Raw genomic sequence first — 24,066 nt, forward strand, 5'->3', positions numbered from 1 at the left:
TAAAAATTTTCCATTTTAAAAATACTTTATTAAACCTCGGGCCTTTTTTTAATATTGTTTCTTTTGAATTCATTTTTGAAATTTTTGTTATTTATTTTGTTTTGATTGATAATTTCTATTAATTTTATGCCATAATAAATTATTATTTATGTTGTTGAACAAGCAATGAGTTGCTTTGTTCTTTATTTCAATTTATTAATTTTCAATATTTTTGATTGTAATGTGGAATGCTCACAATATATGAAAGATGTTTATACAAATGAGCAACTTGATCTCATTTATGATTTTTTTGACAAGAAATTATCGACAACGTTCAGTGATCATTACAGAAGCGTCTTCAAAAAGATAACATGGAATGGCGATTACGGAAATGAAGGATTGAACGCATGCGGTGGGTCAGTTATTACATCTACCTTGTCTGAGAAATCATTCTTCAATATGAAAAATTCAACTTTTTCACTTCATAACGTTAACGTCTTTCCATTGCATTGCAATTATGTTGTTGGATGTAGCGACTCTAGTTCATTTCGATTGAGCAGCTGTCAATTGAAAATTTTCGATTCAAAAATAAAAAATTTTATAAGAATTAATAGTTCAATTGTGAATTTGAATAACTTTTCATTATCATTTGGAGCACGCTCATTCTTTCCGAATCAGCTTGCGATTGGTGTTGATGATTCATATTTATGCACATTGCAAAATTCACTCTCAATTTCATCTTCAATTTTCTCTTCCTTTATATTATCGACTCATGATTTTCTTTCACACAGATGTCTTTCATCTATTAATCTACAAAATTCTCTTTTTTATAACATTTCTTTATTGAAATCATCATGCTCCAGCACGGAAGGAGACGTAAAGTTTCCATCGGAACAAAATACAATGATCGCAAGCTGTGTCATGGAGAATACTGACAATGGATATGACGGCGGAATAGTTTCTGGAATGAGAGTTTGCAGGGGCACCTTTCGTGCTCGAAACTCGTCTTTTCTTCTCTCCAGCAGAAGCTCCTGCCAAAGAATATCACATGATAGCTCTGTAGAAACCGATATTGACGGATGCTTGTTTGTTAAGTTAAAAACGAATGAATTTGGAGGTGCAATTTGTCATAATTCTTCTGGTGATTGTATGGTTAGAAACAGTGAATTTATTGAATGTTATTCAAGTGCAGGAGGAGCATGTCTTCTACGTTATTCGGGAAATATGACCTTATCAGGATGTAATTTCTCGAATTGTTCGTCAAACGGATGGGCGGGGAGTGTAGATACATATTGCAACAGCAAAAATTATCATATAAATTGCGATTATTCAAATAGTTCAACTAATTGGGGAGGGGGGTCGGTGGCTCTTATGTATTCTTCTCCTGGAGATTGTATGACTGAAGTTTCGTTCTCTCACGGGAAATTAAATCAGTCTGATTTGGAGAGTGGTGGAGGTGTTTGGTGCACAAACTCTTTTGCCCTTGTATTTTCCGAATGTTCTTTCTGTTCATGTTTGTCGGTGAATAGTGTCGGTGGAGCAATGGCTTTTTCTGCTCGTGTTTTTGATTCTTTGTCAACAAAACTTTCTTTTTGCTTTTTCGAAGGAAATGAAGCAAAAGGAGTTGGAGCAGATATATATGCATCAGAAGAATGGAGCTCAATTTTTGTTAAAGAAAATGTACATATTTGCCGTTCCATTTCAGTTTCTCAGACTCTCGTTTGGGTTGGTTCTGATGACAGGAGCGACTTATTCATCCGATATTTTTCGCCGATCGAGGTTAACTCCTTTAATGGAATTGACAACCCTTTGTGTGGTTGTCAAGACAGAAAATGCAGGACAATTAAATATTCTTTTTCTGTGGCAAATCCATCCGCTTCTCCAAATCACATAAACGTTGCAGCAGGACAATTCGAAGAAGAAGGAATAAATATTAGCAAATTGGACATTGCAGTAACTGGGAGAATAGACGAAACGACAATCATTTCGAAAGTCTCAAATGTTTCGCTTTTTTCACTTTCAGAAGGAAAACTCTCATTTGATTCGTTTTCAATCATCCACAGTTCTCAGACTGCTGAATCAGCCTCTCAATCTCTTATTTTTGTATCGTCGAATGGAATTTTTAACATTAAAAACTGTAAAATATCAACAGATACATCTCAGCAAAACGAATTTTCATCGCCATTTTTAGATATAATCAGAGGAAGCGTAACAATTGTCAATTGCGAAATTGGATCTGTTGTATTTTTAAATACACCTCTTATTCGTGCATCCGATTCTGCGGAATTGATTCTTACGAATACAAAGATAATCGCAATTCATAGGAACTTAGGAAATGGAGCAGCTATTGAATCTGAAATGGTGAGCGATGGAATAATCAAGATAAACAATGTTACGTTAAGCGATTGCAGATGCTTGAGTGGGAATGGCGGTGGAATTTGCTGTTTGATGAGAAGTGGCAATGTTTTTGACATTGGGAATTCCGCAGCCGCATTATTCAGCTCATGTGCTGTTCCCGTTAGTGCAGCGAAAAAAGGAAAGGGCGGTGGAATATTTCTAATTGTCGAAGATAGTGAATGTGATTTTTCTTTAAAAAATTTAACTTTTTCTAATTGCAGCGCATGGAAGGGAAGAAATTTATTTGTGGACGCACCAACTTTAAAAGATATCATGTATAATTCTTCTATAGGCTTTAGCAGAACTGGGATGAATGATGAAGATCTTATGGGTTATGAACAAGGATATAGAGATATCCCTGTCCCTTTAATTCCATATCTTAAATCATTTTCTTCTCCTGCATTTGTAGGTGGAATGAAAGAAAGAGATTTCAACGCCTGTGGCTTTATTGATTATCCATGTTCAACAATTGAAAAGGCAGTGTCAGTCCGTTTTCATAATTCGGCAAAAAGCCTCATTTTGCGTTCAGGATTTGTGTGGAAAGAAGAGATTGAGCTGAGCGGGTATGATTGGAGCTTTCAGTGCGAGGAAACTGGAGATGAGATCATTGTCGCACCTTCAGTTGAGCCAACAAGTCAAGCATTGATTACAGCAAATCAACAAACTCAATTCATCAATGTGATCTTTCTCCTTCCCGAAACATTATCACGCACAACGAAACAATTTATGTGTTGTCAAGGGTTTTCTCTGAGATTGACTTCATGTGAGATAAAGCCAGTAACAGGAATAACTTCTATTGGATTTGTGCCTTTTACAGCGACAAGTGGAATTATAATCGCCACAAATTTAGTGTGCTCATCATTTTCTTTGGAAAGCCAACCATTACTATCACTTGCTGGAATTAGTGTTATTGGGGAATTTAATCGTATAACAGTTGAATCAGTTAGCACAACAGCAGAATGTGGATTTTTTGAAGTTAAAAGCGGAAGCACATTGAAGATGAGTAATTCTTTGATAACTTCATCAGTAACTCCATCGGCAAATGCCTTTCTTAAAACATCAACGGCAAGCACAATCGAGCTTGTAAACAACACTCTTTCTAATTTTGAAAGAAACGGTTTCAATGGCGGTTGCTTTGAATGCACCTTAACTGATGGTGCGTTCCTATCTGTGATTGGGGGATCTTTTAATAATTGCAAAATCGTTGGAGGGAATGGTGGGGCACTGAGCATTAAAATGGATGCTCAAAGTCGCTTTTGTATTGGAAATATATCAACAGCCGAAGACGTTGTCAGTTTTTCATCATGCTCCGCATCAAAAAAGACTGAGGAAAATACTGGTTTTGGAGGAGGAATATATTTACATGCAGAAGAAAATGCAAAGAATTTTGTTCTCAAGGAAATTTCTTTCAGCGTGTGCACAGCAGAGAAAGGAAATGATTTATTTGTTTATGGATACAACCTGTCTGCTATAATAAATGAAGATAGTTTTGCGTTTCATCCAACTCTCACAGACTTTTCAAAATTTGTTGGATTCGAAAAATGTACAACTGATACATCATATTGTATTCCACTTGTGGTGTTTCTATGGAACAACTTCACTTCAAATGGTTTTGCAAGCGAATCGGAAGGAGGAGATTTCGGCAAATGCGGATTTTCTGAAGTTCCTTGTAAAACGATTGATCATTTGATATTAACTCGTTTGACGCCATTTTCTGCAGAACATAATACAATCACAATATTAAGTGAGGCGTCAATTCGCAAGACATCTGACATTTCATTTTCTTCTTCTCCATCTTTTTCGTCACTTCCATCACTTATCATCAAAGGCAATTCATGTGGAACGAAATTATCTATTTTTGATGAGAAATTAGTTGACCAATCTTCATTATTGCATTCATCCATTGAGTTGTCCCTCATGAATCTCACCTTTTCACTTCCACCTTCTTTGAATGAAACAAGATCTTGGCTTGTTTCTTCGAATAAATCACTTTCTTTCTTTAACTGTTCACTTGAATTGAGAGAAGGAAATGGATTAACTTATTCTCTGATTTTTATTGAAGGAGGAACATTTTTTGCGAGTCAAATGGACATTGGATCCATTTCATCTGAAATAGCGATATCAACAACTGCTCCATTGATTGTAATTCAAGTTACTGATTTGGCAAGTTTCATGAGCTGCTCATTTGAAAATGTCAATCATATGCAAGGTAATGGATCGTGCATTGAAGTTGAAAATCTATTAACCTCTGCAAAACTCATCATTAGCAACTGCACATTTTCAGAATGTTTTGCAACAGCAAAGGAAGGAGCTGGAGGAGCACTTCTTGGGAGCATTGCAGATGGCGCTTTTGTTGAAGTGAATGATTCATCATTCAATTCATGCAGAGTTACAGATGATGAATCATTTGGAAGAAGGTTAGGTGGGGGCATGTATCTTGATTTCATTGGAACAACTTCACGCTTCCAGTTTTGCAACATATCATTTGAATCATGTGTTGCATGGAAAGGGAAGAATATATTTTTAAGAGCAGATTCTCTGTCAAGTAAAGTGACAAAAAAGACTATGAATTTCACATTTGATGTTGAAACAAGTGAAACACCTGATTTAGATGAGCTTAGCGGAGCGGAGAATGGAAATACCAATTATATGATACCTCTCGTTCTTCTCTTGAGGAATTTTTCTGGTTCATGCTTTGTTGGAGGTGAAAACGGAATTGATGACTTCCTTTGTGGATTTGAAGATTATTCGTGCCAAACAATTTTATATGCAGGAGCATATCGCTTTGGCGCATCTAAAGCGCCAATACGCCTTCTTCCAACATTCTCGTTCAAAGATAGATTAAATCTGAATTCGCAAGCACTTTACATTGATTCTATAAAAGATGAAGCGCAGATACTTGTGGAGTCTAGTGGAAATGGAGAAGGGAATGCGCTAATTGAAACAAGCATTGAAGTTAACATTTCTGGAATATGCTTTGTACTACCTTCAACTTTTTCACCAAGTACAAGAACAGCATTATTCAGTTGCAGCGCATCCTCGCTTTCTTTTTCTGGTTGCTCAATATCTGTTCCATCATTTTCATTGATGTATTCTTTTCTTGTTGCATCAAATGGTACAATTATCCAGAATAAACTCAAAATATGCAACACAGCCTTTGAAACAACATCTGGATTTATTTTCAGAGGAGATGGAACAAAAGGATCATTCATTCAAATTGACTTCCAAAATGTGACAACAGAAGCAGAAAATGGGTTAATTCGAGTTGATTCTGGTGCTTCTTTGTCTGTAGAAAATTCTCAAATAACTGACAGTTCAATGATTTCAAGTGAAGTCATCCGCTCACAACTGACAACCGCAATGCAACTGAAAAATTCTTCATTCAGGAATATTGAAAGAAGAAGCGGGAATGGCGCATTACTTGTTGGAGCTGTGGGAGGAGGGAGGAAATATTCAATTGCTAACTGTTCGATAGAAAAGAGTTATTGCATCGAAAATGGAAATATAAAAGGAGGAGGAATTGTTGCGGAGGTGAAGAGGGATGGAGAATGGGAATTTGAGAAGAATAACGTGAAGGACTGCACAGTCGATGGATTGCACGGTTTTGGAGGAGGAATGTATCTTCGATTTGCAGAAGCGTCAGTGAAGTATTCAATGAAAAACAATCATTTTGAGTCGAACAATGCGAAGCTTGGGAAAGATGTGTATTTGATAGCCCCTGACGCGCGAGTTGTGCTGAATATTATTTATTGGGAAGGATCAGTAAAAGAATCAGATGAAACGAACACAAAATGGGTAAGTGACGATTCTACACCTCAAGAAATAAATATGTCAATATTGCTTTATATGTTTCCTCAGTCAGACGAAATTGTGTATGTAGAAAGTGGAGGGTCTAATGTTGTTGTTTGTGGATTTATAGACATGCCTTGCTCGAGCATTTATCGTGCGTTTGCAGCTTTAAGAGAAAGTCAAAGCATCATTCATTTGAACGACAAAAATGAGCTTAATGATACAATTGAATCATATGGAAAGCCACTCACAATTGAAGGAGAAAGGACAGTAAGATCAGAGCTGACAATTGATGAATGTGGCTGCTTTTCTTTGAGTGCAGGAACGGATGCAACACTATTTACGCTTTCTCAGCTTATTTTCGTTTTGCCTCTTCCGCAGCAAGGAGCACAAAGCATGGTTAACTCTATGATTTTTGTCAGGGTAGGTCGATTTTCTGTTGTTAATTGTCTCTTTGGAACAAATGGTGACTCATTCGTTGCAACAGGCATGTTTATTTCGTCGGTGGTTGGAGGATTCTTCAGTCTTGATTCAGTTTCATTCTCAAAACTAAAATTTTCTGGAGAAAGTGGGATTACACACACAAGTTGTGGAAGAGTATTGATGGAAAATTGTAATGTAACTTATGTTTCAAGTGAAGGAGAAGGATTAATAATAAGTGAAGCAGGAAGCATCGTATCTTTTGAGGATGTTCAAGTGAAGGCAAACGAAAACGGGAATGGATATTTCTTGAAAACTATTAATGCGAATCAGATTGAAATATCGGAAGGATGCACTTTTCAAGGAATTCATTCTGCAGCAAATGATGGGGGTTTCCTTCATTGTGAAATGAGCGATGAAGGAGAATTGAGTATTAAAGACTCAAAGATTCTATTGTGCTCCGTTTCAACGTTAAGCGGAAGGGGAGGAGGAATATTCTTGCATCTATTATCTGAAGCAAATTGCAATTATCAGTTTACCAATATTTTCTTTTCAGAAAATGCTGCAAAATATGGGAAAGATATTTTCTTTTCTTGTGTTGATTTGAACAAAAGCGTAAGCTCTTCGAGATTTGAAGCACTCATTGGAGACGAAATGGGAGCAGCAATTGAAATGGAAGGAATGGACGAACTAGTCTTTAATGAAGCTCCAATTGATTTGTTTTTGTTTTTGATACAGAGAAAGGCGGGAGAAATCATTATTTCAGATCTTGCATTTGATATATTGGGCTGTGGAACAGAAGAATATCCTTGTAATTCATTCTGGAGGGGTTATATGAACATCAATTTTATGCTTTCTAAAAAGACACTGAATATCATGCAATCAACAAAGGTAACAGATGCTTTTGACTTGTCAGGATTCACTGTACGTTCATCTGATGGATTTTCATATTGTTCAATTTTTGTTGATTCAACAATTTCTTCATCTTTGCCTTCTTCATCATCTTCATTAGCTGTTTTTACATCCTCGTCAGAAACAAGTTTTCAACGAATAACATTTCACATTCCTTCTAATTTCACTTCTGATCATCGAAATTTGTTTTCCTCAAATTCTGAAAGCGAGCTTTCATTTATCAATATCACATTCTCCTCGTTATCATCTTCATCATCTTGTTCATTGGACTATAAATTGATAACTGCAGCAGGCAATTTTGTTTTGTTGAAGAGATGTGTTGTCAAATCGCTTTTATTTTCTGAGGCGCCGCTGCTGTTAATGTGCTTTTCAAATATCAGTGAATGTAATTTCGAAGGTATTTCATCATTGAATTGTGAAGAAGGAGGAATTATGAAAGTTGCATTGAGTGAAGATAATAAAATGATAATTGAAAACAGCTCGATGAAGCTGTGCTCTTGTTCATTGAGCAATGGAAGAGGAGGGGCTGTATTCATCAACTGCTCATCAGCAAATCAGAAATTACCTTTTAAATTTAACTCGACAATATTTGAAGAGAATAACGCATTTACTGGTAAGAATGTATTCATCATAAGTTCTGATTTGAACCAAACTGTGTCAGAGCTTTCTTTTGCATTTGATTATTCGATATTTGCTGATGACTCAAATGCATTTTCTGGAAGCGATGGAAGGTCAATCGATGTGGATCTATTTCGATATCTAATTTGGTATCAATCTGATGCAGTTTATCTGTCTTCAACTGGGTGCGATGTTAAGCGGTGCGGAAGCGAGGCAGATCCATGTGAAAGCTTTTGGAAAGGGATGATGCAAGTGGATGGAGAAGCTTCGCGAAAGAAAATGATTATTGACGGATCAACAATCATCAGAGACATATTTGACTTGTCAAATTTCTCTGTTGAATCACAAAAAAGTGAAATTGAAGAGGAAGTTAAGTCTGCACTAAATATGGATATAAATTCTATGATCAAAAATCAATATTTTTTGCTTCTCAAATCAATTTCTATTTTCACTTTGGCCTCTTTTATGAATGCAGAAAAGACTGTAATTTTGAACGAAATAGGTGAGCTGCAATTTAGCGATTGTGCTCTTTCTTCATATGCATCGACACAGCAGCCAGGGGATTATTCATTTGTAATTTCTAAAAGTGGAATTGTTAAAGCAGATAAACTTTTAATCCAATACATCAATGCGATTCAGTCAATTTTCATTCTGGAAAGGAATTGTAAATGTGAGCTCTCAAAAATTTCTGTCAACTCAATTCGAATGGTTTCAGGCTGTATGTTCTGTTTTGTTGACGTTACAGCAAAAGCTCAATATATCAAAACAGAATTTGTGTGCTTCAATTCAAGCTTCACAACAATAACTGGAGAAGATAACAAGCCTGCTTGTCTTTCCGTTGAGAAGAATGAACCCCTTGTGCTGGAGATAAATAACACAATATTTGATTCGTGCAAAGCAAATGTTTCAGAAAAGGGAGGGATGGAATATTTTGTGCTGAACGAAGAGAGTTCGATGAGGATGTCCCAGTGCCAAATTGTACAATGCGGATGTTCGAAGCAGATAGGAAAGGGAGGTGGGATCTTCATTTTTTCTGAGTTATTTGGAAAACTTGATTTTGCTTTCATAAAATGCTACTTTGATGGAAATGTTGCTTGGAAAGGAAAAGACGTTTTCGTGGAATGTCGGAATATTGAATCTCAAATAAATGAAACACAATTTCTATTTGAATTTCAAGAAGAGAACGAAAAGATGAATTACGACATCTTTGGAATTGATGCGGTTTACGACGAACCTATTGATTTAATGGACTTCATCACAATTTATCAGCAAAACACCATCATTGTGTCTTCAGCCCAATCAAAAAATGGCAATAATAGTCGTCAATGTGGAACTACAAAACTACCATGCAGAACAGTTGGATATGGAACAAATCATTTGTTTGGCAAATTTCTAAGAATGCTTGTGGTAGATGAAGAAGGCGCTATTGAACAAGAAGTCATTTTTGAAGATTTGACTTTTAAATCACTGAACAAACTGAATGCAGATGTGCTTTTTGAAGGAAATCCTCAGAAAACGAGAGATTATTTAATAGAAGCAAAATCAGATGTATCGATTAAGTTTCTATCATTTAATTTTACTTTTTCTCAAATTGAGCACAATCACGTTCTTCATATCAGCAACGGAACACTAACGGTTTTCAATTGCAATTTTGCTTCAGCAGATAGTCAACAACATTTGTCTGTGCACAATCTTTTTTGTGCTGAATCAACAAATTTCACTCTCCAAGAAGTGAATATTCATGACTTGAATTGCTTTTCTTTAGTGCAATCAAAAGAAGGCAGTTTATTGATAAAAGAAGCGGAAATTGTGAATGTTATTTGCGAAGATTACGGAATTGGCATTGAGGATTCCGAACTGACTATCTCTTCTTCATGCTTCGAAAAAGTTAAAGCAAATTCGATAAAAGCGGTCGCTTTTGTCAACATTTCTAATGACAAAATTTTTTATGCTGCAAACTGTTCATTTGTGGAATGTTCTTCTCTATCCAAAAAAGGAAAATGTGTTCAACTGATTCATTCAAGAACTTCAACAATTGAATCGTGTTTGTTTTCACTCAACGAGCAAAGAAAACAAAGAATTCAAACGAATCATATTCTTGAAGAAATCTGTCGTTGGAATGGTTCGTTTGTTGATTTGGAGAATTGTTCAACAAAAATAAAAGACTCTATATTTGCAAATAGTGAAAATGGAGCGTTAACCATCAAAGGAAAAGAAACAATTATTGAAAATTGTGAGTTCAGAAACAACAGCAAAGAAATAGACGGATATCTTTCAGCAAGAAGAAATATCATTTGCACTGGTGGTGGATCATTGAACATAAAAAGCATGAAAGGTGGAGATGAAGCACTCCCAAATGCATCACTATGGATATTAAATGAAGGATGTGAGTTGGCAGGGATAGCATCAAGTAGATCATCGGCGTTTTTCATCCCAAGTCTGGAAATGGTGGAAAGAACTGAGAAAGAAGGAAATGAAGGGAAAACAGAGCTAAAATTTAGAGGTGCGCTTCTTCTACCGTGCAACCTATCGTTCCAGATGATGACAACAGTTGACGATACGTTGACTATTGAAAAGTACGATTTTGAGGATAATGGTTTTATCTCAGAAAGCGAAATTCACGGAATGATTTTAGCGACTATTTTTTCATCAACATCGGATGATGCAGAAATATCGGTGAGTATTTTGTTTGGTGATATAGAATCTCCTTCAACGACAAACGCGATTGTTGTGAAGAACAAGACAATACAAAAGGATGAGCAGAATGTGGATGTTACAGAAATGAAAAGTGATGTTAAAGAAAAGGCAGAGTGGAGTTTAATTGGATTTATTGTGTGTTTAATTGTTCTTGTAATGGTTGTTTGTGGAACTGTTGTGTTAGGAGTTATTTTGTGGAAGAAACAGAAAGCGGCGAAAAAGATAAAAGAAAGAATCGAAATAGGAATGATAGAGAATACGGAAAAGATGGAAATGACAACTGAAAACGAGGAATCGAAATTTTTAGGAAGAGAAAACTGCACAGAATTTGAGAAAGGAAGATTGAATTCATCTGTTCATTTGATTGATGAGGAAAAATTGGGAAAAAATGAAGTTGAAAAAATTATGATTGAGAATGATCTTGAAGAAGAAGATTTTATAATGAACTCTGGAAAGAATCTTATTGAGATATGTACAATTAAAGAAGCTTTCATTACCGAGGAAGATGAAGTTAAAGAAGTGGATAAGATGGAGCAAAACTTCGAATTGAACGATATTAAAGAAATTAATACAGAGAAAAAGACAAGGAAGAAAGTAAAGAAAAGCAAACGAAAAAAAGGAGCGAAAGGAAGTAAATTGAATAACCTGGAGAGTGAAAGCAAAGATGAAGCTAAAACAGAAGGGGGTATTGGGCTTAGAGAAAATGCAGAAGTTTTGCTTGTGTCATTTGATCAGCTAGATGAAAATGAAGCGAACATAGAACGTTTACAAGAATGCTCACGATTATTAACTTCCTCCTCCTTATCATCGAATTCGTCTTCATCGAATGAGCATTTTTCTAAAAGTGTAAAAAGTGAAGAAGTTCACGATAACTTAAGATTGGACGAATCAAATCGATTGAATGAATCTACAAATGATGACAATTCTTTTACGAAATCATGCGAAAAGAATGACTCAGCAGAAAATGAAGCAGATGAAGAGATTATCGGAAAAGTATTACACTGTGATGAAACAGTTTATGAAAAAGAAGAGCAAACAAAGAAGAAGAGGAAGAAGAAGAAGAAGAAAGGAAAGGAAATTATTGTGAATGAGACTAAGAATGATGAAAGAGAATTTGATGAAGTGATACAATGTGTGTTTTAAATAGAGTGAAAATGAAGATGTTTGAAAGAAAGTTAAATCATAAGAATGAAAATGTTATTTGAATGATGGACAGTAAGTCATGCAAATATTATATTTTATTATAATCTCATCGTACTACAAACAATTATTCTCATTTAATGTGTTTTCTAGAGATTAATGAAGTTACATTTTGTGATTTAACACAATTCATTCAGTTTTTTAAATTAATGTGAAGAGAATGAAGAGATAGAGTTATTAATGTTACAAATTCATATGTAGTCCTGTTTTATGTAGTAACTATGTTTATGTAATATTTGGTACTGTTTACATATGTTATATGTCTTCTATTTTTTTTTTTTAATTAAAGCTTTTTAATAAATACATACACATTTGAACTTTTTTATTTCTCTTTTCAAACTATATCATTTTTTGTCTTTCTGTTTGACAATTATTTTTTATCATTTCAACATTGAATCAAATTTGATTTTAACAATTTTTACTGTTTTATGAAAATTATTGGATAATTTAAATATCCGAACTTTTTTATTTTTCAAATATAATAAAATAAATAATTTTTTCTTTGAAGTGGAAAAAAGATCCAATAAATCGAAATGATTCACAAATAGCAATTGAGTCATTTCTTACAGAAATACATTAAATCTAGAATGTTTGAATAAACCTCTGTGACATGACAAGTGAAAATTGAAACAATGAAAAAATGACTGACAAGATATTTATGATTTGTCATATATGGTAATTTATTGCAATTTCGCAATTCTTAATTACTGTGAAAAATAAGAATGAAGATCTAAATATATCAATTCTTATAATAATGAAATAATCAATTTCTTAATTAATATGATCAAGTTCCCAAAATACACTTTGTGTAAAAAATACCGGAAATCGCAAAAAATACCGGACAAGATCGATATCTCGATAACTGCAAGAAGAAAAATTCTGTTAATTTTCCTCAAAATATATCTCATCAATGCAAATTCATTTGATACACAAAACTTTCAAAGCAGCTTCATTTGTGCTCAGAAAAAAATTGATTTCGAAATTTCGGAGAAACTCAAAATCCTATTTCTCTGAGATTTTTATAATAATTTTCTCTGTGCACAAATGAAGCTATTTTGAAATTCACGTTTATCTAATGTGTTTGTATTGATGAGATATATTTTGAGGAAAATTAACAGAATTTTTCTTCTTGCAGTTATTGAGATATCGATCTTGTCCGGTATTTTTTGCACAAACTGTATATTTTTTCTACAGGAAATGTCAGTTTAAAATTTTTTTTGTTTTTATTTGTCATTGACTGTCATCGACCGTCACTGGCAAAAAAGAAAAAGACAGATGGGACATAATATTTGACTTCAGGCATTTTCATAGAAAAAATTTGCACTTTTGATAAGCTTTTTGTGTTCAAAAAATACAATAAAAATGGGTTCATTTCTTGACATTCAATGAATGTCACAAAACTTTTTGTCATCACATCTATGATGGATATTTACAAATAAGAAAAACTAATTAATTTTGAAATCTGAGAATGATTGATAAAGTTATAAGTGAATCAATTTTTCATGCAATGTGCATAAAAAGCTTGAATGTCAATATTTTCCCCCAGATGTTTTAGATGTTGTGAACAATTTTTTACCAAAGCTTTTTATTTAACCTTTGGAACAATTCGTCATCGTTTGTTTTTCATTCATGAACATTAATTATTGATTCTTTTAAAGTTAGATTTTAATTTTTCTTTCTTTCTTTCTTTCTTTCTTTTCTTTTCTTTTTCTTTTTCTTTTTTCTTTTTTTTTTGTGACAAACAAATGATTTTATAATTTGATTTGCAAAGAGGTTTTGTTTCATAAGTGAATAGAGAAATTTTGATGCATAAATGCAATTTATATTTTCACCTGAAATATTCACAAAATGAACTTTTCAAAAAAAAAATTAGACAAATAATATATTTTATTTTTGATTCAAAAATAAGAAAGAGTGTTTCTTCAGAAAAAAAATATATTCATATCTCTATAAATTCTTAACAAATACGAAAAACCAAACTTGTTAACAATAATGTGAAAAATATTTCACTTCAGGCTTTTTTTTAGCAAAATCATGCACTTTTCGTGACTTTTAAAGGTCAAAAAACACATTAAAGATGAGTCCATTTTATGACATTCGTGAAATGTTGGAAAATTTTATGTATTGATTTTAACGATGCATGTTTTCGGATATGAAAATCGAATTTGTTTTGAAATCTGAGAAAGCGAAATAAAGTTATGAGTGAAGCAATATTTAAATGCCTAGTGCAAAAAATGCTTGAAAGTCCGTATTTTCCCGCATTATATTAACTTGCAAAACTGGTAGGTGATATTTTGAAGTGAAATGATAATTCTCAATTTATTGGCAAGTTGATATTAAAAAAACGCCTGCAAAGAAATGCGATCAATAAAAAAAATCAACGAACTATTTAATTATTAGTAATAGTTCAATGAATTGCAACATTATGTTAACAAAAATCCATTTCAAAGAAAAGAGCAATATACAGTCTAAAACCTTGTTTCGAAATAACCATATATTTTGTGAAGTGAATTGGGACGAAATTTTTTGTTTATTGAATTTCAGCCCTTTCAATTATTTCTATTATTTTTCTGTTTTATTGGAATTTTTATTTATTTATTTATTTATTTATTTGGGTAATTCTTTTTGAAAAGTCGCAAATGTTTAATTATCAAATAAATCAAAAATTTCTTATTTCACTCAGAAATATGTTAACATACACCAAACTTCACCTATATAAAATTCACTTCTTCGTTAAACTATTTCATTCATTCAAAGGAAGATTCGTGAGTGGAAACAGATATTTGAACGAAATATGAAATTTTTGATTTATTCGAAAAATAAACATTTGCGACTTTTCAAAAAGAATTACACATTTATTAATTTATTTATAAATTTTCATTCATGGGAATGCAAGACCAAAATGATTTGATGTCAGTAAAATTTTGGCTAGCAATACGGTTCTTTTTATGAACAACAAAAATTCTCCTCAATAAAAAATTTTCGTATTCAAATCATTTTTTTCGAAAAAAAAAATGCATTATAAGAAAGAGAAAAAAGGAAAATTATACAAAAAATTTTATAAAAATGCAATAAACCTAAACAAAATAATTTTCAAAGGAAAAAAAAAAAAAACACTAACTTCAAAATCATTTTTCAACACCTCTTTCATTTTTTTCAACTCAAAAGTGATGAAACAAAAAAATATATTTCACTCTTCATTTCATCTTAAAAGACCGTTCACATTCTCTTCAATTTCTTCATTTTTTTTGAAAACTTACGAACACAATTTTTACACACCACGTCTTTTTTAATTCAAAAAAGAGAAAAAAACATTATTATGCACTCTTTATTGTGTCTAACTACAAACAAATTTCTCGATGCTCATCTGTAATAAACTGAAACAAAAAGCACTCATTATATTAGCGATTTTCATAAATATATGTATTTTTGAATAGCAAATAGAAAAGATGGAAACGTTAAAAACAAAAAATTTCAAAGTGCCATTTTTTGGCTCAGCACCTAATAGTTTTTAAAGCATTTATGCATTTTCTAAGAATTTAATAACAATTCTAAAAACAATTTTCTATACATTCCAAAAAATATTAATCATTGCAAATCATCAAGATACAATTAGCAAGGGCTGCTTTTGCAAAAAAAATCCATCTAATGCAAAATATAAGTAATAATATCAAAGTTTAAGCAACATTTATTAGCACTGTATCAGCATTTATCTCGCAGAAGCCTCACTAAAAGATTTGATCATCATTATTCCATTATAAGATACTCCAAAAATTCCGAGATTGGTTTTTGCGTGGATCATCCTCGATACTGAAAGCACATGGGAGGACTTATTGAAAAGGTTTTAGGCATGTTTGGGAAAAAGAATACCGTATTGTGATGGTAGGGCTCGATGGTGTGGATTAAAAGCTTTTTAAAGGCACAGGGAACATTTAATCATTCCTGTTTATTTTGCTGTTCAGCTGCTGGAAAGACATCCATCCTGTACAAATTGAAATTAAATGAAAATGTGCATACAATTCCAACTATTGGATTCAATATGGAAGAAGTCCAAGTGAAAAACATCAAGTTTGTTGTGTGGGATGTTGGAGGGCAAAAGAAGGTGTGCAATTGTTAAATCATTGTTGATGTTAAGTATTTTCGAAATGTAATTATTGTTGAATTTTAATACTGAATATATTTGAACGTCTTTTACAGATTCGTCATTTGTGGCATCATTACTATCAGAACACAGATGCTGTTATTTACGTGGTTGATAGTTCGGATCAAGCACGTATAGCTTGCACAAGCATGGAATGTAATGATTGTGCAAAAGAAGAATTGCATTATCTTCTTCAAAGAGATGAACTTCGTGGTGCCGTTCTCTTGCTTTATGCAAACAAACAAGATTTGGCAGGCGCCTGCAGCGCGACAGAGCTCCGTGAAAAACTTGAGCTCGACAGAGTTTGCAGAGACAGATCATGGTACGTGCAGCCATGCTGCGCATTGACTGGTGATGGTCTTCTTCATGGATTGGAATGGCTTGCTCAAGAATTGAAGAAAGTTAAGAAGTAAAAGGTAATATTATTATTTTTGCAAAAAGAACGGGGAACCAACGAATAATCATTAACAAAAATTTACGGTTTATGAAGAAGCACAATTTTGAACCATTCCTATTTTATTCATCACGCTAGCTGTCATTTCTGTATTTTTTGTTTGTTCTTTTGTCTGAGAGAGCTCCACATCCACATCCACATCCCAACTTCAACCATTTCTCTTTTCGTCTTCTTCGATTTGCCACGAGTATGCTTCTCTCAATTTGTTTATTTGCAAATGGTGACCAATATTGTATTCACCTCAGTACTGTTACAAATATTATTTCATTTATTATTATTTTTTTATTTTAAGCTCTTGGTATATAAATGAATAAAAGATTGTAAATTAACATTCATTTTTTTGTTTGTTTATACAAATTATTATTATTATTATATCAAAAACTTAAGTTCTATTTTGATATTGCAAATAACTACAGAATTTGGAAAATAATAATAAAAATAACACAAAAGTTAAAATCAATTAAACCACTTAAAAATAAAACATGAGGTGAATACAATATTGGTCACCATTTGCAAATAAACAAATTGAGAGAAGCATACTCGTGGCAAATCGAAGAAGACGAAAAGAGAAATGGTTGAAGTTGGGATGTGGATGTGGATGTGGAGCTCTCTCAGACAAAAGAACAAACAAAAAATACAGAAATGACAGCTAGCGTGATGAATAAAATAGGAATGGTTCAAAATTGTGCTTCTTCATAAACCGTAAATTTTTGTTAATGATTATTCGTTGGTTCCCCGTTCTTTTTGCAAAAATAATAATATTACCTTTTACTTCTTAACTTTCTTCAATTCTTGAGCAAGCCATTCCAATCCATGAAGAAGACCATCACCAGTCAATGCGCAGCATGGCTGCACGTACCATGATCTGTCTCTGCAAACTCTGTCGAGCTCAAGTTTTTCACGGAGCTCTGTCGCGCTGCAGGCGCCTGCCAAATCTTGTTTGTTTGCATAAAGCAAGAGAACGGCACCACGAAGTTCATCTCTTTGAAGAAGATAATGCAATTCTTCTTTTGCACAATCATTACATTCCATGCTTGTGCAAGCTATACGTGCTTGATCCGAACTATCAACCACGTAAATAACAGCATCTGTGTTCTGATAGTAATGATGCCACAAATGACGAATCTGTAAAAAGACGTTCAAATATATTCAGTATTAAAATTCAACAATAATTACATTTCGAAAATACTTAACATCAACAATGATTTAACAATTGCACACCTTCTTTTGCCCTCCAACATCCCACACAACAAACTTGATGTTTTTCACTTGGACTTCTTCCATATTGAATCCAATAGTTGGAATTGTATGCACATTTTCATTTAATTTCAATTTGTACAGGATGGATGTCTTTCCAGCAGCTGAACAGCAAAATAAACAGGAATGATTAAATGTTCCCTGTGCCTTTAAAAAAGCTTTTTAATCCACACCATCGAGCCCTACCATCACAATACGGTATTCTTTTTTCCCAAACATGCCTAAAACCTTTTCAATAAGTCCTCCCATGTGCTTTCAGTATCGAGGATGATCCACGCAAAAACCAATCTCGGAATTTTTTGGAGTATCTTATAATGGAATAATGATGATCAAATCTTTTAGTGAGGCTTCTGCGAGATAAATGCTGATACAGTGCTAATAAATGTTGCTTAAACTTTGATATTATTACTTATATTTTGCATTAGATGGATTTTTTTTGCAAAAGCAGCCCTTGCTAATTGTATCTTGATGATTTGCAATGATTAATATTTTTTGGAATGTATAGAAAATTGTTTTTAGAATTGTTATTAAATTCTTAGAAAATGCATAAATGCTTTAAAAACTATTAGGTGCTGAGCCAAAAAATGGCACTTTGAAATTTTTTGTTTTTAACGTTTCCATCTTTTCTATTTGCTATTCAAAAATACATATATTTATGAAAATCGCTAATATAATGAGTGCTTTTTGTTTCAGTTTATTACAGATGAGCATCGAGAAATTTGTTTGTAGTTAGACACAATAAAGAGTGCATAATAATGTTTTTTTCTCTTTTTTGAATTAAAAAAGACGTGGTGTGTAAAAATTGTGTTCGTAAGTTTTCAAAAAAAATGAAGAAATTGAAGAGAAAAAAACAAAAGCAAAAACAGAAACAAAAAGAGAAAAATTTTAATCAAATTGAAAAAAGGAAAACATCGAAAACATATGTGACAAATATAACTGAAAAATTACGAAAAGGCATTAATCTCAAAACAAAAAACTGGCACGAATGAGCGGATTATTTTGAAATTAAAAATGTAATGATAAAAATACATTTGAAATAAAAGCCTGTAATCAATCAAGAAAGAAATACAAAATGAAGAATTAAAATAACGAAAAATCCAAAAAAATTGAAAGACATTCCACTTTTGTTGCCAGACGAATATCATTTATTCAACATTAGTCGCAAACACACCCAATAAAACAGATAACAAAAATTAAATCGAAAAAATTACAAAAGAAAACATAACAAAACAAAACAAAATTATTCCCATACAATTATTGAAAAAAAGCACGCATTATTAAAAGTGATTGAGAATCACACACAAAGCTGCTGTTTTATCAACAATGTATGAAGAATTCATGCCAAATAAGACTACGTTCCATACGATGAAACAGAAGGTGCAGAAGCAGAAGCAGAAGCAGAAGCAGAAGCAGAAGCCGAAGCCGAAGCCGAAGCCGAAGAGGAGCTGATTGTGTAACACGAAGGGGCAGATTTTGAGCATTTGAGCACATTCACAATGAGATCAGGGTGAGGAGCTAATTCTAAAGGGGATATGCCACTCGAGCTGCTGTTGATGCCAAAAGAAGAAGAAGAAGAATTTGAGGAGGAGGAAGAAGATGACGATGACAAAGAGACCGTTGGCAAGATATCACAGCTGGAGGGCTGTTGCGAACAAACAGAGTGGGAAGGAAATGGAAGAGAAGGCGGAAGATGAAGAGGCAGTTGCGTGAGTGGACGAGTGTCTGTAATTATATTTGATTCATTGGATGTGTTGCCTGCTGCAGAAGATGAAGAAGATTGTGGACTTGTTGTGATTGAAACTTCTGTTTTAATATCAGAAGAAATTTGCCTCTCATCTGATTGTTCACGTTCTTGTGTATTTTCTTGTGTACTTTTGCGATCATCCTCACATTTACTTGTAATTTCCTTACAAACATTATTTTTATCTCCACAAATTGTTTCTTCTCTTTTTTCATCTCCAATTCCTCTTCCACATTCTCCTTCACTAACCTTCAGTTTCTCTTCATTTTTCTCCTCGTCTTTCTCCTCAACCTTCTCTTCATCTCCACTCACATTTTTATTCACCTTTTCATCCACACCCATTTCCCTTTCATTCAAAGTCACAGACATTGCCTTCATATCCTTCACATCCTTCACCTCCCTCACTTCCCTCACCTCCCCCACACACCTCATCGCATGGTTGTTATGCTCCAGTATTTCTTTCCTCTCCTCGCTCTGCTCCATCAACCGCATCAGCGCCCTGTCTTTCTCTCCAAACGGAGAAATGTCCCTCAGCCCAATCCGCAGCTGCTTGTAGAGCCAATGGAAATCCAATATCGACCCTCTCCCTCTTTTCATCTCCACCACATTCAGCTGCGGCGCCACAGTCAGCACTTCAATCTTGCACGTCATGATCCCTCCAGGCTGCGACGACGCTATCCTCAGCTTGTAATCGTTCGAGTGTTTCACCTGCACAGGGAGCCTCGACAGCTCTTCCTCTATGCGCGCCACAACCACATCCTCGCTGAAGGCCGTGGAGAACGCAGTGGCTCGGGCGACTCGGACTGCTTTGGAGTTTGCAGAGAGCATTGGAGTGATGTCCAGCACACCTGAGGCAGAGATCAGGTCGAAGGCGGTGATTGACTGAGGCTTGCTCTTGCGCCGTGGGGTGGGGTGGGGGGAGTGCTGAGGTTGGGGTTGAGGAGGAGGTTGAGGAGAGGGAGAAGGAGAAGGATGAAAGTTGGGTTGATTCTGTTGTTGTAATTGAAGCTGAAGCTGAAGCTGCAATTGGTTTTGCTGCTGCTGTTGAAATTGAGTTTGTATTTGAGTCTGCATTTGATTCTGTGATTGGATTGGCATCTTCTGCTGGATGATGTTTGTGGGTGAGGCAGGAGTGAGGGGAGAAGGGGAAGAAGGGGCAGATGATGCATCTGAAGAGGAGACAGGGGTGGGAGTGCCTGAAAGGGAAATTGGGGTCAAAGGAATGGAGATTGTGTAACCAGAAGAAGAATAAGAGGAAGAGGAAGAGGAGGAAGAGGAGGAAGAAGAAGAAGAAGATGATGATGATGACGAGGAAGAGGAAGAGGAAGATGATGGAGAAGAAGAAGAAGAAGAAGAAGGAATAGTAATTTGCTTTGGAAAAGCAGCTTGTGGAGGTGCAGCAGAGGGCGAAACGACACGCAAGCCTTCAATGGGGCATTGCTGTTTCAAGGTGTTATTTGAAACAGAAAATTCAAATGGAATACAATTTGTATCAGATAGAGAAGATTTTTGCATTGAACAAGGATTATTAATTTGTGAAGAAGAAGAAGAAGAAGAAGAAGAAGAAGAGGAGGAGGAGGAAGAAGAAGAAGATAGAGAAGAAGTTGCAATAGGAATATCTTTAGATGCAGCCGAAGAAGGAGAAAGAGGAAAAGGTGGAAACGGAAGAGAAGAAGAAGGAAGAGAAGAAGGAAGAACAACAACAGGAGGATGATGACAAGAAGGAGGAGGAGGCAGAAAAGAAGGCGGAGGAAGAGAAAGGGGAAACGGAAGTTGAACAGAAGCTGAAGACGATTTAACAGCCGAATTTGAGTCATTTTGTTTGAAAGGGATAGATTGAGAAGAAGGAGGCAGGAGGGGAATATAGCGATTACTGTCCTTCAATTGAGCATTTGTGCTTGGAAATTCCGCAGTTGGTGTCAGACTGCGAAAAAGTGGCTGCGCCAGAAGGGGATTATTATTATTGCTATTACTGCTATTATTATTATTAACATTATTACTCCGAGGCGGAGAAGGGAGTATTACTGGCTGTTGAGGCAAAGAGCTGTTAGTGAAAGCAGTGTGATTAACAGCCGATGGAGCAGAAGGAGGAGGAGGAGGAGGAGGAAGAGGCAGAGAAGGAAGGCAAAGATGTTGAAGAGGCCTTTGAACACAGCTGTCTGGCTGAGGGATGCCCAGAAACCAAGGGCTGGCTTTCATCTCGGCGATTGTTATGCGCTTGGAAGGGTCGGGCACAAGGATGCGGCGGATGAGGGCTGAAGGGAAGGGAAGTGAAGTGAAGGGAAGGGAAGGGAGGAGGAGAGGAGGAGAGGAGGAGGAGAATTAAAAATTGGGGGATTAAGATGGAAATAGATGATGGGATGGTAAAAGAACAAGAAGAAAAGAGAAAGAAGAAAATAAATTGAATAAAGTTAAAAAAAACAATAAAAATAAGAAAAAAAGAAAAGAAAAGAAAAAAATAAAGAAAGAAAAACGATTTTTTAAAAACAAAATCAGCCCAATCAAAATCCAATCAATGAACACATATACATTTCAGAATAAGATACAATTTACTCTCAAATCAACTTGCATGCAAAAAGAATAGTGCATACATTTTGGTCCTTCTGGGAAATATGATGGGAAAGAAAAATCAGCGTTTTTGATCTTTTCAAACAGCTCAGCAGGAGTCGGTTCTTCAAACGGAAGATCTGTCGAGAAAGAAATTTGGTGAAAGAATAGAAAAGAATAGAAAACAAAATTCATTGAAATTGTTTTTTTTATTTTTAAGTAAATAGAAAATATTTAGTTAAAAATTCCATCTAATTATTAATAAAGAGAATAAAAAATATCATACATCCAGCTAGCATTACAAAGAGAATTACTCCACAGCTCCATATATCCGCAGTCTTTCCATCATATTCATTTCCTGAAATAATCTACAATCACCCAAACAAACAAACAAACAAACAAATAAAAAATCGTTTTGTTAACAACAAAATTCATCGATAAATGAGTAACAAAGCAATTAAAAAAATATTAATATTTGCTCTCTTCACACCTCTGGTGCAGTGTAATTTGGAGTTCCACATTGTGTTTGAAGCATGGGATTTTCCTTTCCAGTTAAAGCGCATAAGCCGAAATCTGTTATTTTTAATGAACCTTTTGCATCAAGCAGTAAGTTTTCCGGCTTCAAATCACTTTATTTAAAATAAGAATGTTTTATTTAAATCATATAAAAATAAATATCAATCAGGAAAATATTTTCAAAAATGAAAATAATAATAAACATGATAAAATCAAACCGATGACAAACGCCGCAATTATGGCAATACTCAACACCACTGATAAGTTGGCGAAAATACAATCTTGCAGTCTCTTCATCAAAACGAGTTGAATGAGCAATTTTTTGAAATAGTTCCCCGCCTAAAGCTAATTCAAGTATTATAAACACTCTATTTTCACAAAAATACACAACCGGAATTCAAAACAGAAAATTATTCATCAAATTTGTTCAAACTTTGTTTTACTTGTCAAAACCTCAAGTAATTGAATAACATTTTCATGCTTTAATTTTTTCATAATGGATATCTAAGAATAAAGCAATGCGCAAAAAATACGACATCTTTTATTCATCAACAGCAGGATACCTCCAGTTTCAATTGGTCTGCCATCCAATGCTTCAGTATACGTGACTTATCTAGAATTTTAATTGCAACATCTTCTTGAGTTATTGTGTTTCGAGCCTGCTTTACCCTAAAAATCATTTGCACATACTTTTAAAAGATGCTATCAAAAAACTCTTTCAAACTTTCCGAAAGTTCCCTCGCCTAGTGTTGTTCCTATTACATATTTTTCGACCCTAGTTATTTCCTTTTTGCGCTTTGGCGCAGGCTTTTGAACGCTCATTTGGACTTCTGATTAAAAAAACTTATTTTCTCGGAAATAGTTTTTGATCCATTACCCATTTGCATTTTAATTCTCCTTATAAATATAAAATATTATCATGGTTTTTTTTGGATTTATAAATGTTCATTTACTGTTTTTGCAAGCGTGAGGGCATTTCCGCACAAAAAGAAATATGAACATCCTTTTCCGTTTTGGTTTATCTTTATATTATTGGATGTGAATGGCCGGTTTTTGTTTTGTCTTCAAAAAGTTTGTGGAAATGATTCAACGAAAAAATTATACAAAAGGAATGGAAAAATTTGCTTTTCAATCAAAATCAACATCAACTACTGTTATAAAATTGCGACAAATCATTTGATAAAAAAAGATTTCAAACATATATTTCTATTTCATAAATTTCTTTGAAAAATAAATTTTGAAAAAAAATCATCTTAATTAGATATAAGTTAATATAGCAATTATTTGTATGTGCAGAAGTTGTTCTTGCTTATGAATAATCAAACCTTAACGAAAGAATCTGAAAAGTTTAATAAGACATTACATTTCTAATTGATGCCCCTATCTTTTTTATAACAT

General features: G+C 34.1%; 5 protein-coding genes across 5 annotated transcripts; 3 read left to right on the forward strand and 2 right to left on the reverse strand.

Moving 5' to 3' along the window:
* Window positions 1-882: 882 nt before the first annotated feature.
* MONOS_11616 (uncharacterized protein) lies at window positions 883-9,907 on the forward strand (the record flags this gene model as incomplete). The annotated part of the gene is made up of 3 exons (XM_067864163.1): window positions 883-1,064; window positions 1,317-9,663; window positions 9,881-9,907. 3 exons carry the CDS (start codon window positions 883-885, stop codon window positions 9,905-9,907), a joined length of 8,556 nt encoding a protein of 2,851 aa, XP_067734665.1.
* A 57-nt stretch (window positions 9,908-9,964) lies between these two features.
* MONOS_11615 (uncharacterized protein) lies at window positions 9,965-11,955 on the forward strand (the record flags this gene model as incomplete). The annotated part of the gene is made up of 1 exon (XM_067864162.1): window positions 9,965-11,955. Exon 1 carries the CDS (start codon window positions 10,444-10,446, stop codon window positions 11,953-11,955), a length of 1,512 nt encoding a protein of 503 aa, XP_067734666.1. The 5' UTR covers window positions 9,965-10,443.
* A 3,835-nt stretch (window positions 11,956-15,790) lies between these two features.
* On the forward strand, window positions 15,791-16,938 carry MONOS_17014 (putative ADP-ribosylation factor 1). The gene is made up of 3 exons (XM_067869894.1): window positions 15,791-15,907; window positions 15,975-16,114; window positions 16,210-16,938. The coding sequence occupies exons 1-3, from the start codon at window positions 15,892-15,894 to the stop codon at window positions 16,564-16,566; spliced, it is 513 nt and encodes a 170-aa protein (XP_067734667.1). The 5' UTR covers window positions 15,791-15,891; the 3' UTR covers window positions 16,567-16,938.
* Window positions 16,939-16,948: 10 nt separating this feature from the next.
* MONOS_13174 (Arf1a) lies at window positions 16,949-18,144 on the reverse strand. The gene is made up of 3 exons (XM_067865856.1): window positions 18,038-18,144; window positions 17,829-17,968; window positions 16,949-17,732 (listed from the first exon to the last, which is right to left on the reverse strand). Exons 1-3 carry the CDS (start codon window positions 18,111-18,113, stop codon window positions 17,376-17,378), a joined length of 573 nt encoding a protein of 190 aa, XP_067734668.1. The 5' UTR covers window positions 18,114-18,144; the 3' UTR covers window positions 16,949-17,375.
* Window positions 18,145-18,610: 466 nt separating this feature from the next.
* Window positions 18,611-23,490, reverse strand: MONOS_13175 (putative CBL-interacting protein kinase 32; the record flags this gene model as incomplete). The annotated part of the gene is made up of 8 exons (XM_067865857.1): window positions 18,611-21,860; window positions 22,197-22,292; window positions 22,439-22,520; window positions 22,643-22,781; window positions 22,887-23,036; window positions 23,102-23,172; window positions 23,232-23,337; window positions 23,393-23,490. 8 exons carry the CDS (start codon window positions 23,488-23,490, stop codon window positions 19,216-19,218), a joined length of 3,387 nt encoding a protein of 1,128 aa, XP_067734669.1. The 3' UTR covers window positions 18,611-19,215.
* Window positions 23,491-24,066: the final 576 nt, after the last annotated feature.

The sequence above is a fragment of the Monocercomonoides exilis genome (assembly GCF_001643675.1).
Source record: "Monocercomonoides exilis strain PA203 chromosome Unknown scaffold4-2303458, whole genome shotgun sequence".
Classification (NCBI taxonomy): domain Eukaryota; phylum Preaxostyla; order Oxymonadida; family Polymastigidae; genus Monocercomonoides; species Monocercomonoides exilis.